The sequence below is a fragment of the Myotis lucifugus genome, unplaced genomic scaffold (genome assembly GCF_000147115.1).
Source record: "Myotis lucifugus unplaced genomic scaffold, Myoluc2.0 scaffold_12, whole genome shotgun sequence".
In the NCBI taxonomy this organism is placed as follows: domain Eukaryota; kingdom Metazoa; phylum Chordata; class Mammalia; order Chiroptera; family Vespertilionidae; genus Myotis; species Myotis lucifugus.
The window spans coordinates 2687217-2700405 of NW_005871060.1; the positions used below are offsets into that span (position 1 = coordinate 2687217).

Sequence of the window (13189 nt, forward strand, 5' to 3'; positions counted from 1 at the left end):
CATACTGAAGTATATTTTATTCTTTCAACCATAATTTTAGAATGTTTTAGGTCTTTGAGGGAACATTGTGTTTGGGGGCTATAATTAGTTCTTTTTATTTTCACACAGGTCTTTATTTGGTTATATTGCAATGAACCACATTATTTAACAAGTTTCTGTACTTTTAAATTTCACTCAAGAAGTGTTTTCCTTATTCATCTTGTTTGCTTAGCTAACTACTATCAAGTAAGGGGTACATAGACTATATATAAATATTGCTACTCTGCTTTGAGCAGGATTACGCTTTCCCATCCCATTGATTTCAGGCTTGGCTATGACACTTACTTTGGGCAATAAAATTTGAGTGGGAGTGACTGACCTGTTTCTCTTACAAGCAATTGTTCTAAGGGCCAGTGTGTGGCCAGGTTCTCTTTCCCCTCTACACACTAATCAAAGATTTGTCAGATAAAGGCTATTTTACCAGCCTATCTGAACACTCCTCCAAGGTAAAGAGCCACAGTCAACCTGCTATTGATGCAGAGCATTATTGAGAAACAAGTCCTTGTAACTGCAAACCAGTGAGGTTTGGGCCATTTGTTACTATAGCGTAACCTAACCAGTCCTGACTGATGCACTTGTAAAACTAATTCTCTGTTCAAACTTCACAGAGAATTTCTAACTGATTCTGGTTTTAAGCAGGAAATCAGGTAGAACATAAGCAGAAAATCAGGTAGAAACTGTCCAAGTGATGAGATTATCCTGTGAGCAATGAAGAAACAATACATTTTGGGGGGGCCAAGCAACTGACAACATAAATTTGATATCTTAGAGATTTAGTATCAAAACAGTGTATAGGTATATTGTAATATGGATAACTCACTTTTGGACAGAACAATGAGTTGAAAAACATCTCAATTATGTCTCAATTATCTGATTCTTTTCATTGGTACTGATTTTTGTATGTAGTCAGATGTTTGGGTTATTAGTTGGTATTAACACCAAACTAAGGCATGTAAAGCTAAAAAAAACAAAAAACAAAACAACAACAACAACCAAAAGCTGACAAGTTATGATCAATTTAAAGTGTTGCATTTCTAGATCAACAAAATAATTAGTAAGTTACATATTGTACATGTCTATGTTGAGTTATTGAAACCTGATAGCCATTTCTCTTTAATTCTTCACAAAAAGAAATAACCAGGTCCATTTTAGCTCTTAAATATTTTTCACACCTATCCCTTCCTATCCTTACCACCACCCCTTTAAGTCAGGTCTGCATCATCTTAGTAAGGTTTTGTAATAGCTCCCTAACTAATCCTTCCAGTGTTACTGTACTCCAGGTTATATTTCTCATAGCTACTGAATATTCTTTCTAAAACACAAACTTGACATTTTAAATTCCTTGCATAAGACCTTCGTGGTTCAGCATCTTCTGGAAGACAAGGTTCATACTCCTTAAAGTAACATCCAGGCCTTTGTGGAAGGGCAGCATATCCTGTGGTTATAAGAACGAGTTCTAGAACCAGACCACCTACGTTTGAATACAGGTTCTGCTCCTACCAGCTGTGTGGCCTTAACTAAATGCTTACAACAGTATGTCTTTAAAAACGTTAGCTTTCATTAATATTACATAGTTTCTCCCTTACTTCTCGCACTTACTTTCTGACTGCTTTGTGATTACTCGAGGGCGCCCTGCAGTTTTATGTGTCTATTTTTTCTTTCCTTTGTAGTTACTGATACCTCTCTTCCTCTGCCACCCCCTTCCTGCCCCAACCTGGCTAATCTAGTCTCATCTTTAAAAGAATATATTTTCATTGATTTCAGAGAGGAAGGGAGAGGAAAAGATAGAAACATCAATGATGAAAGAGAAATCATCAATTGGCTGCCTCTTGCATGCCCCTCATTGGGGATCGAGCCTGCAACCCAGGCATGTGTCCTGACCAGGAAGCAAACTGTGACCTCCTGGTTCACAGTCTATGCTCAATCACTGAGCCTCACTGGCTTGGTGTGTCTCATCTTTTAACATTTAGTTTAATAGTTGCTTTAAAGTTTAAGATTAAGTGAATAGATAGATAGTATATTGCTTGAATAGATAGTATATTTCTCTTAACACCTCTGATACATATCTATATCTCTATTATAGTTATCTCATAGTATGACATTATAATGTTTATGTATCAAGCACCTCTATGAGACCACAGGCACTGTGAGAGCAGGAATTATGAATTATATTTCTCTCATTCATCTTAGTGTCTGTCATAATTCCTGGTACATAGTAGTCAAATAATAAAAAGATTTGTTGAATATATGGGAACCTGCCATATAAGGAAAGGATTGTTATATTGTAAATCACTCTTGGACTCACTCTTCATTATGTGGTTCAATGTGGCTGGATTCAGATTTTTGTGATAAATTTCCTTTAAAATTCACTTCCAGAGAAAGGCATTCTTAATGCCTTTCTTACATTCTTAATGCTTCTTTTTATATGACAGAGATAATTCAACCTAGTTTTCTTTCTTGCCTTGATTATCTTCAGTCATAGAGCTAAGCTTAATACTCAGTTCCAGTAACTGAATTGGCTTAGATACATAGTATTTTAATTTTCTTATAGTGAATAAATAAATTGTACTGATATTATAATAAATGTAAAATTACTGTGGGTAAAAATGAAATTATTGTGGTTACCATGTGAAGTGTAAATGTATTGATTTTTCATGTTGTGCAAAAAAAATGAAAAGAGCATGTAAATGAAATTCACTGTGTCTGGCATGAGTAATGATGAGGGAGAATCATGCCCATAATATACATGAAATAGGCATGCATATTACTTGTAGACTTAATTCCAATTATTCATAAATAAAGGCTATAACTGTATGAAATGAAATTGAGAATCCTAGGTTATAATAATTGTATCTGACTTATAATGACTATATAGAACATGTATATATAGTTTTAGTGTTATAAGAAAATTCTCATTTGAATGAAGAAGCATAATTTTTGTCCCCAGAGTGTTCTAAATATATTTGTTATCTAATATATTATAATTGGAGACCTGCTTTTTTCTAGGACATTAACAAGTGCTGGTAAAAACCTGCAAGAAAATTTTCTGAAAGCTCTGGCAGTGAGAGAAGAAGACAATCGCAGTGGGAAAGTGAGCGTGAGTACATTCATCCAACAAGTAAAAAAATGTGTACACTAATGGCATCGTTAGTATATAACATACAGTTAGTTCATGAGAGAACTTTTACTATCTTCCCCAAAAGTAATTCATGAAGGCTATAATATGGCTTTTTATTATTTATGTATTATAGACATATATGTAGAACATTTTTTATTCTAATTTACATCTGTCCAAGTAGCCAAATGGTGAAAAAAAGGGTTCTATATATCTATTGCAGATAAAATACCTATACTTGGCAGATGGTTGTCACCCCCAACTCTGTGTTAGTCCTTCATTGAAATTCCCTACTGCTTTTCGGCACAACCTCCTAGTAGGCTTCTCCAAGTCATATCATCCACTGGTTCCCACATTGTGCCCTCACTTACCTGATTACATGTTACCTCTAGAAGATAGTCCTAGAGTCTGCCCTGTAGTCCTACCTTGGGGGCTGTGATAGAAACCATATAATGAGTGACATGATTTTGAATAATTCAAGGAGAACATGCTCTTGCTTTATTAAAACATTTGCCAGTTTTAAATATGTCAAGTTGCTAATATTATTTAGAATATGTATTTACTTTTACTCATTGTTAATATATTAGTGATAAGTCTCCTGTGAGTCTTAAAATGTTCTAAGTCAAGAATAAAGTTGTATGCTGAAACTGTTATAGTGACTTACAGAAAAATAATCAGAGTAGCATGATGAAACATTTAGAACAACAGGAAAAAATATGTGAATATGGAGGTCTGTTTTACCAAAGTGTTCTCACTAAAAAAGTTGGGATTTTTCTTAAGTCCCTTGAAAATTTTGCATACAGACAAAATTGTCAATATACTTTACAAAGAAAAACATCGTGTCTTAGCTACATAATTGTATAGAATTAAACTGGACTTGAAATCTGGGAAGTCTTCTTGAAAGAAGAGGGCTGAGTGAGGTTTAAACATGTGAAGTTGGAAATATGGGCAGAGACGACTCTGGAGAGCCTTGAAATCACAATAGAAATTTTGGAATTTATCTAACTCTTAATAGAAAGATAAGCCAGAAAGAGGAGAAGAAAGAAGAAAGGTGTCATAGGAATCCATGATAATGACTATCAAGAGGGAGCAAATGATCATTAATGATTAAGAAGGATAAGGACTGAAAAAAAATCTATGGTGTTTGGCAATATATATATAATCTAGTCAGGAATGTAAAGTACAGCATAGGGAATATAGCAAAAGTATTATAATAACTATGTATGCTATCAGGTGGGTACTAGAAATGTTGGAGTGTTCCCCTCATAAGTTCTGTAAGTGTCTAATCACTATGTTGTACACCTGAAACTAATTCAATATTGTATATCAACTATATTTAAAAAGTTAAAATAATTTTTTAAAATTATTATTATTTTTTATTAATCCTCACCTGAGGATATTTTTTTCCCCATTGCTTTTCAGAGAAAGTAGAAGGGAGGGAGGAGCGGAGAGAGAGAGAAACAGGAAGAAAGATGTGAGAGAGACACATTGACTGGTTGCCTTCCACACATGTCCAACCGTGGGTGGGGAGTGAACCTGCAACCCAATGCATGCCTTTGACCAAGAACTGAACCCGCTAACCGTAAGTGGGCAGGCCAGCACTCTAACCACGAAGAAACACTGGCCAGGGCAGTTTAAATAATTTTAAAAAATTATTTGACAAGTACTAATTCCATTCATAATAAGGATGGAAATCAGATTCCATAGGTTTGAAAAAAATGGTTCACGTTAGACACTAGTACCAACAAATGCAAACAGCTTTAGCAAGTGTAGGCCCATGTTATTTTATTTTTACCACAATGGTATACTTCCTATCTAGTTCTCCTAAATATAAGTCAATTCACTTCACTTTCCACCATTGCAACTCCAATTTAATTGATTTAAACCCCTATTATGTCTTAAATAAATTACTATAACAGCCTCCTAAATGATACACTTATGTATTTTCTTGCCCAACTTTCACGCATTTTTCAATCACTCAACACATATTACTTGTGCACCTGCTGGGGCACTGCAGATTTTATGACCTTAAAGAGTTTATATGGAGTTTCCTCAAAAAACTAAAAATGGAACTCCCATTTGACCCTGTGATCCCACTTCTAGGAATATATCCCAAGAAACCAGAAACACCAATCAGAAAGGATATGTGCACCCCTATGTTCATAGCAGCACAATTCACCATAGCTAAGATCTGGAAACAGCCTAAGTGCCCATCAGTAGATGAATGGATTAGAAAACTGTGGTATATCTACACGATGGAATACTATGCCACTGTAAAAAAGAAGGAACTCTTACCATTTGCAACGGCATGGATGGAACTGGAGAGCATTATGCTAAGTGAAATAAGCCAGTCAATGAAGGAAAAATACCACATGATCTCACTCATTCATGGATAATAAAGACTATTATAAACTTATGAACAATAATAGATACAGAGGCAGAGCTGCCTGAAACAGATTGTCAAACTGCAGTGGGAAGGCCAGAGAGGGTTGGGGGGCAGAAGGGAGGGGAGTAAGAGATCAACCGAAGGACTTGTATGCATGCATATAAGCATAACCAATGGACATAAGACACTCGGGGGTAGGGGAGACCAGGGGATTGTCAAGGGCGGGTGGAAAAAAAGGACACATATGTAATACCCTTTGTAATACTTTAAGCAATAAAACAATTAAAAAAATAAAAATAAAAATAAATGTATTTTTCATCATCAAAAAAATAGTTTATATTTTAGAAAGGAAGACAGAAAACAACTAAGTGAAATAAAAGTAGAACAATTAATTTTGGCTCTGAAAAGATGCTTTGGAAAACATAAAATTAGAAAATGAAATAGAGAGTCATTGAATAGTGTACTTTGTTGCTTTAACTACTGTATACAAAAAAATCACTTTGAGGAGGTAACATCTGTTACGACTTGAATGACATGGAGAACATAGCCATGGGATTTGAAGGAAGAAACACCTTAAACTGATAAATATTTTAAAGGAATGGTGTATTAAACTCTCCTGAGATAAAAGAAATCATGGCATATTCAAGAGATGGTAAGAAGACCAGAATGGCTGGAATATAGTTACTGAAGGGGATGATAAAGACAGATGCAATCAGAGAGGGGCCAGCAGCCAGATTTTATAGGTTCTAAGAAATTTTGATTCTATTATTTAAATTTAATTTTTATATTTATTATTTTATTAAATAGAGAGTCAATAGATGGTTTTAAGTGAAGAAGTGACCTGATCTGGTTTACCCTTCAGAAAGATTGATCTCCTGGCTGCCATGTGGGACAGAGATGGATGAAAGAGAATTAGAGCAGAGGCAAGAGAAGTTAGAAAGCTCTTGTAATCAGCTAGCAAGAGATGACATTCAAAACAGGATGGTAATGGTTGAAATAGAGGGAAACATCATGTCTATGTTTTGGAGGAAGATCAGACAGGAATCACTGATGGATTGCATGTGAAATATTAAAGAGGAGATCAGGATGATTTTTAGGTTTTTGGCTTGAACAAGCAGGTGGATGGATGATGGTGGGACTTTGGCAGGGGAACTCTGGAGGAGTGCTGATTTCAGGAATCAATAATGAAATACTTCTGCTTTGGCTATATTAATTTTTTGATGCCTATTTGATATTCAAGTGGAGAAGTTGATTGGTCATTTACATATATTGGTCTGGAACCTAGGGGAGAAGTCTTGGTTGGAATATAAATCTAAATAGAAAGTTCTCATTGTCTAAATGGTATGTAAAGTCATGGACTTGCAAACATTCACTAGGCAGAGAATATAGATTAAAAAGGTTGAAGTCCTATAAAAAATCTTTAGGAAATTCCAACATTTTGAGATCTGGAATGTGTGGAAGAGACAGACAACAATACTGGGAAGTAGTAGGTATGAGGAAAATCAAGTGAGAATGATGCTACAAATACGGGAAAAGAAAAAATTTCAAAAGAATGAATGTTCACCATCTCAAATGCTGCTGACAGGTTAAGTATGATGATATGTTAGTTTCCCATGGCTGCCATAACCAATTACCACAAACTGGGTGGCTTAAAACAAAGGAAATTTATTGCCTCACAGTTCTGGAGACTAGAAGTGGGAAATCAATGTGTCAGCAGAACCATGCTATCTGAAGGACCTAGGAGAGAATCTGTCTTATGCCTTTGCCTTAGCTTTGTCAGCAATCACTGGGGTTTTTTGGTTTATAGAGACATCATTCTCATCTCTGCCTCCATCATTACATGGCATTCTCCCTGTGCGTTTGGGTGTCTGTCTTCTGCTCTTAAAAAGAAGAGCATATTGGATGAACCTCCCCTCAATTGAATATGAATCAATCTTAATTTTATTACAAGTACAAAGAGCTATTTCCAAATAAGGTTATATTCACAGGTCCCAGAAGTTAAGACCTCAACATCTCTTTTGGGGTTCCATAATTCAACCCACCAAAATTGATCTGCTTTTGTTTATGGCTCGATAAACCATGGTGAGGGCTCTTTCAGTGGAGGGCTGTGGTTAAATGTTTCATTGGAGTAGGTAGAGAAAACAAAAAAGTGTATAAATGAAGATAAGGAGAAGCAATTATTTTTGAGGAAATTTGCAATGAAGTGTAGCGTAAACATTGTGCAACAGCTGGCGTAGGACCTGGAGTCCAGGAAGTTTGTTTTGTTGTGTTTTAAGATGGATTAATATTAGCCTGTGTCTTCCATTAATGAGAATGATCAAGTAGACAGAGAGGTATTGATGGTGTAGGAGAGAAAGGGAAATTATGGAGAGAATTCCTTAAAAGGAGGATGGGATCCAGAGCACTATGAAAGGGTTTGCCTTTGAGAGGAGCAGAAGCTTCTAGTGTGATTGCAGCTGGAGAGAAGAAGGAGGTGGGCACTTCTGCTAAGTAGGCTGGTGTATCTAGATTTGGGAAGATGAGATAGCTCTGTGGCAAGTGTATATCTATTCTCAATGCATTGTCCTTCCAAATGTTTAATTACATCATCATGATTTTTTTTTACCCCCCAGAGAAGACCTTAAATTTAACTTTTATTCTGAATACTAGTTACCATTTAATGTTGGGTGTATAGTTGCTGGTTTGGAAACTGGAATCTTGTCAGTTTCATAGTTTGCTAACTTTAAATATAATATATAGCCATTTTTTCAGGCCTTTGAATTTGGTGTATTATAACCAGCAGAATACACATCTTTGTATCAAAGGCAGTATTTCAAGCTTAATTTTCTATTTCCTACTCTTGGATCAAAACAGATTCCAAGTGGTTTTATAGTAAACTACAACACAATACAACATATTTTAGAAAGATCTAATTATTAGGATAATAATCTTACATAAAAGCCACTTACTAAATGGATATGCCTTTTTTAAAGTAGTCCTATCAAATATGCAATATTCATGAGATTTGAATTTATATTAATTTGCTGTCAGCAAAAATTATGTGAATTTCATGAGGTCCGAACTCTCCAAGGGAAGTGACTGTTTCCTAAGCACTAGGACTTCTCTACATAATGTGTGAGTGCAAAAGAAGTGGAGAATTTCTACCCAGAGGCACATTTGCTGCTCTTTATATTTCATCTCATTAAGAATACATGCTAAAAAGATTATGATATGGTTTCAGAACTGACATAGTTGACCTGCGTGACCAGTAAGGCTTGAAGGACTAATTCCATAATATTCCCAGATAATTTTCTTTAAATGTAGCTAGGAAATTAGAAGATTAGATTTAGTTCCCCGCACATAGAGTTTTTAATTTTATATTTTAAGTGAGGTTGCAAATGCTATTTTGTGTAATTGAATCTTGTTCTAGATGTCCTCTTTCTCCCTAATTGAAAAATTATTAGTTTCCTCCATTAGCCTTGAATTTATTTTGTTATGGAGCCTAAAGCTCTGGAAAATAGTACTCCTCTCTGTTCCCATCCCCTCGGGCCCCTCCCCATATTTTAAATGTCTGAGCTACAGGATTATTTGCTTATTAATGCCATTCCCACAAAGCTACTGCTTGGACATGTAGTCTCAGGCTATGCCCTGGGAGGGAACAGGGTTTCATGAACATTTTAAAAGCTTACATAACTGCTACTCAAAGAATAAACATTCTTGAAAATGTACTTCCTTAAAACTTTCCGTGGTTCAAAGGGTCAGATCCTATTGTCATAGATATTGTTTAGATTAAATTATGTTTTAAAAGAACTTATAACTAATTCAGTTAACCCAATTTAATATAAGAATCAGTATTATTTCATGAATGCCTTTGAATTTCATATACAGGGTGAGGCAAAAGTAGGTTTATAGTTGTGGGTACGTGAAAGTTTATTCTTGTATTATTATTTATTAATCATTGCATTATTTTTCATGTTAACAACTATAAACCTACTTTTGCCCAACCCTATATAATAAATAGTATATATGTATGTATTCATATATGTCTATTTATTAATACATGTACTTATTAATACATACATATATAAGCATTATATATAAACACACCTACATTTCTTTCTTTACATCCTTTTGAAAATACCATTTTAAATGACTATGATGTTCTATGCATTCAGTTTAGACAAAATACTGAGCCCTCTGTGCAATGCATGTACAAAAATATTTAAAAGGATTATGTAGTACTTCAAACGATAGGCACAATAAGTTTTTTTCTAATAATATAACTACTTAGTTTTATTTTAAATGTTAATCATTCATGTATGAATGCATTTCTATTTCATGCCTCATGTATTTCATATTTTAAAATTCTTTACTAAAATGATTAGCCATTTCCTTCTCATTTGCAAGCAGATTTATTGTTTTCTGACAGTTCATGCCATGAAGTTTTTAACACCACCACCACAGTGAGGCATTCATTAAGTGTATGTTCGTGACAAGTGCTTGGAAAAGCACCTTAAACAGGTCTGGTTCTAGATATCCAGGAATTCATCCAGGAAGTAGATTTTCAAAAAATTTTGTTCTTTGAGTAGCAGCTATGTGAGCTTATAAAATATCAGTGTTGCAAATCACAGCACTGCAGGTATAAGAAAATTCACAGAGAACTGAGTGCATTGTGTTAATAAATGAGATATTGCAAAATGCATTTTCTCAGAAAAATCAGTGAAAATTTCAAAAAGATTAAGTATTTAAATGAAGCTGAGGTTAAGAGTATTTTTTTTCTTGCAAATTCCAGAAATATCTTAATAGAAATGGTAAAAATGATGCTTGAATTAAGATGTATAATCTTGAGAGCATTTCATATTTATGATAGAGACTAAAGAAAATTTTAGAGGCCAATATGTGATGACTGTACGATGAAAAAACTACATAGAAATTAGAATAAAGAGGTAAAATGGGTTATTCTGAGACGATAATTTCCAATTTCTTTCTAAACTACTCTGAGGTATTTACATAGTTTATCAACCTCTTTTCTTCCCTGTATTGGCATCTATAACATAACTATCTTATAGTTTTTCTACTTTCTTTTGACTCAACCTCTTTCTTGAGCTGACCTCTTAACCTCCACCTGGCCTGCATCGCATCTCTTCCATTATACACATTTTCCCTTGGTGAATCATTCAGAACCATGAACTCACTGACTATATGCTTCTTGCTGCCAAACCAGAGGCCTGGATCCTTCCGACCATCGATTTATTAATTTATTAAGTTATTTGTTATGGTGATAAGTGGTTCTGTACTAGGCATTGCACTAGCTTCTGCAGCTACAATAAATAGCGAGTGTGTATGGAGCTTAGAGTTGCTGGGGAAGGAAAACGTATAATCAAGTAAGCATACAAATAAAGCAAAATTGCAATTGTGATAGATGCCATGAAGGAAAAACACAAAAAATATTCTGGTTGTGTATAATTGGGTTGAGAGATGAGATGATCAGATTTTCATATAGAAAAGATCAGTATGCCTTCAGTGTAGAGAATAAGTTATAGAGAAGATAAAGCACATATCAGTAAATGCATTGCAAGATACGGCAAGAGAAGATGAGATAGTAGCCTGGACCAGGAAGAGGATAGGGAAGATGAGAAGAGAACAGATTTGAGAGCTATCTAGAAGGTAAACTAGGGAGGATGTGGTGATAGGATATGGCTAAGGAGGAGTTGAGGCAAAGGGAGTGGCCATGGATAATAGGTCTTCACAGTTGGTTGGAGGTGCTGCTACTCTTTGAGACATGGTACACTCAAAGATCAGAAATGGGGTACAGAGAACATAAATCTGATTTTGAAGAAACAGAGTTTGAGTTGTTTTTGACAAAATGTTGAGATGTTAAGTAGGTAGCTCGAGAAAAAGATCTCCTGAACTCAACCCTAATGTTTATCTCTACATTGCTATACCTCAGATACTTACATTTAAACTACAACTATCCAAATACCTTTTCCTCTTCCACTTCTCAGATCTCACATCCAATTAGTCACAAAGTCCACTCAATTCTGCTTCGTAAATACTTATACTTGTCAAATAAACATGGAGCAGGTGGTAAGAAAGCCAAATAGGTGAGCAACAGCCAGCTCTCAGAGCTCTGTTGTGCTGTGCCGCAGTTGTAGCGTAGACATTGCTGCAGTATAGACATTGCTTCAAATGATGGGTGTCCATGACAGAATTTAGACAGATGGTTGCCGTGATTAGATATGTATTTTAAGAGTACATTGTCAGCAGTATGTGAGACTAAGCATGTGCCTGATGTTTGGGGATGAAATATGAGACAGGGAGGTCAACTGAGAGGGGTTTGTAACATTTCAGACAATAGATAATAAAAGGCTGGATAAAGAAATGACAGAATGAATAGTGGGGAAAAGACGGATTTAGGTAATTTAGGAGATAATTGCAAACCATATTCTTTGTTTTGATGTAGGAATTGGAGAGAAGGAATTTGGGGGGGGGATTCAATCTTATAATTTAATTAATAGGAAGGGAAGTGTGATTTTGGCTTTAGAAGATTTAGTGTGGTTCAGTAGTTAAGAGCATAGAATTTGGAGGTAAATGATGACTAGACTCAAATTCCAGATTCACAATTTAGCCCATATTACAGATCACAAAAGGACTATACAAGTTTTGTAAGCCATAATGACCTGCTCTGTAATGTAGGGATTAAGAGTACTCTCATGTTAATATTAAGTATTTAACAGAAAATGTAGATTAAACACTTGGCATACTACATGATACATGACAAGTATTTAATAAATAATCTGATTTCTGCACTAAAATATTTATAACATTATTAGAGCTGTAATTGTGAATAAAGTAGAAATTTTAGAAAATATGCAATACTTTTATTGATAACTTTTTAAAATATGTTTTAATTGATTTTAGAGAGAGAGGAAGGGAGAGGGGGAAAGACACACACACACACACAGAGAGAGAGAGAGAGAGAGAGAGAGAGAGAGAGAGAGAGAGAGAGAGAAACACATCAATGTGAGACATCTATCTTCATGTGCCCTGTTCTGGAAAGGAACTGTCAAACTTTTGGTATATGAGACAATGCTCAACCAACTGAGCCATACAAGCCAGGGATTTTATTGATAATTTTTAAGTGAAGCATTGAACAGTTTTGAGTCTTCCTTTAGTAAAGATGGCTGAGTGGGTTCCCTGAGACAATGAGATACTTACAGATTTTATTAGGGATATAAAGATTATTGGTCATTGGCAAGAAATCATAGCAACTAGAATATTAAGAAAAAACAACACTTTATGTTATAAAACTTTTATGTTATGGGAAACCACATTCCATTTTATTACTGTTCTGCTCTGTGCAAACCACTTTGTTATTGCCATAAACAAAGATGGAAAATACAGAGGCCCTTCCTACAGTGTTTCTAAGGTAGTATGATTATGTAACTCTTTTTAGTGGTGAAGTGGTAGGGTGGGGTGGGGTGGTGAAGTTGTTATTTTTTCAGATGGTAGCAAACTAAGAGTCCTGGATTTTATTGAATGGAAAAAAACAAAAATAAAATATTCCCTTCCTAATCAGAGACTCATGAGGATTGTAATGAAAGGTCACATGCTGTTCCGGCTAGGAAAGTGAACCTGTTGACACTTATTTCCCACTGAATGTGACTATG

General features: G+C 35.0%; 1 protein-coding gene across 1 annotated transcript in view; it reads left to right on the plus strand.

The window, feature by feature from the left end:
• CUNH4orf22 (chromosome unknown C4orf22 homolog) overlaps positions 1 to 13189 on the plus strand; it is a 520196-nt gene that overhangs the window by 205540 nt on the left and 301467 nt on the right. Inside the window, exon 3 of the mRNA XM_006084529.2 lies at positions 3046 to 3136. Within this exon, the coding sequence (XP_006084591.1) occupies positions 3046 to 3136 (91 nt within the window). The remainder of the gene's footprint in view (positions 1 to 3045; positions 3137 to 13189) is intronic.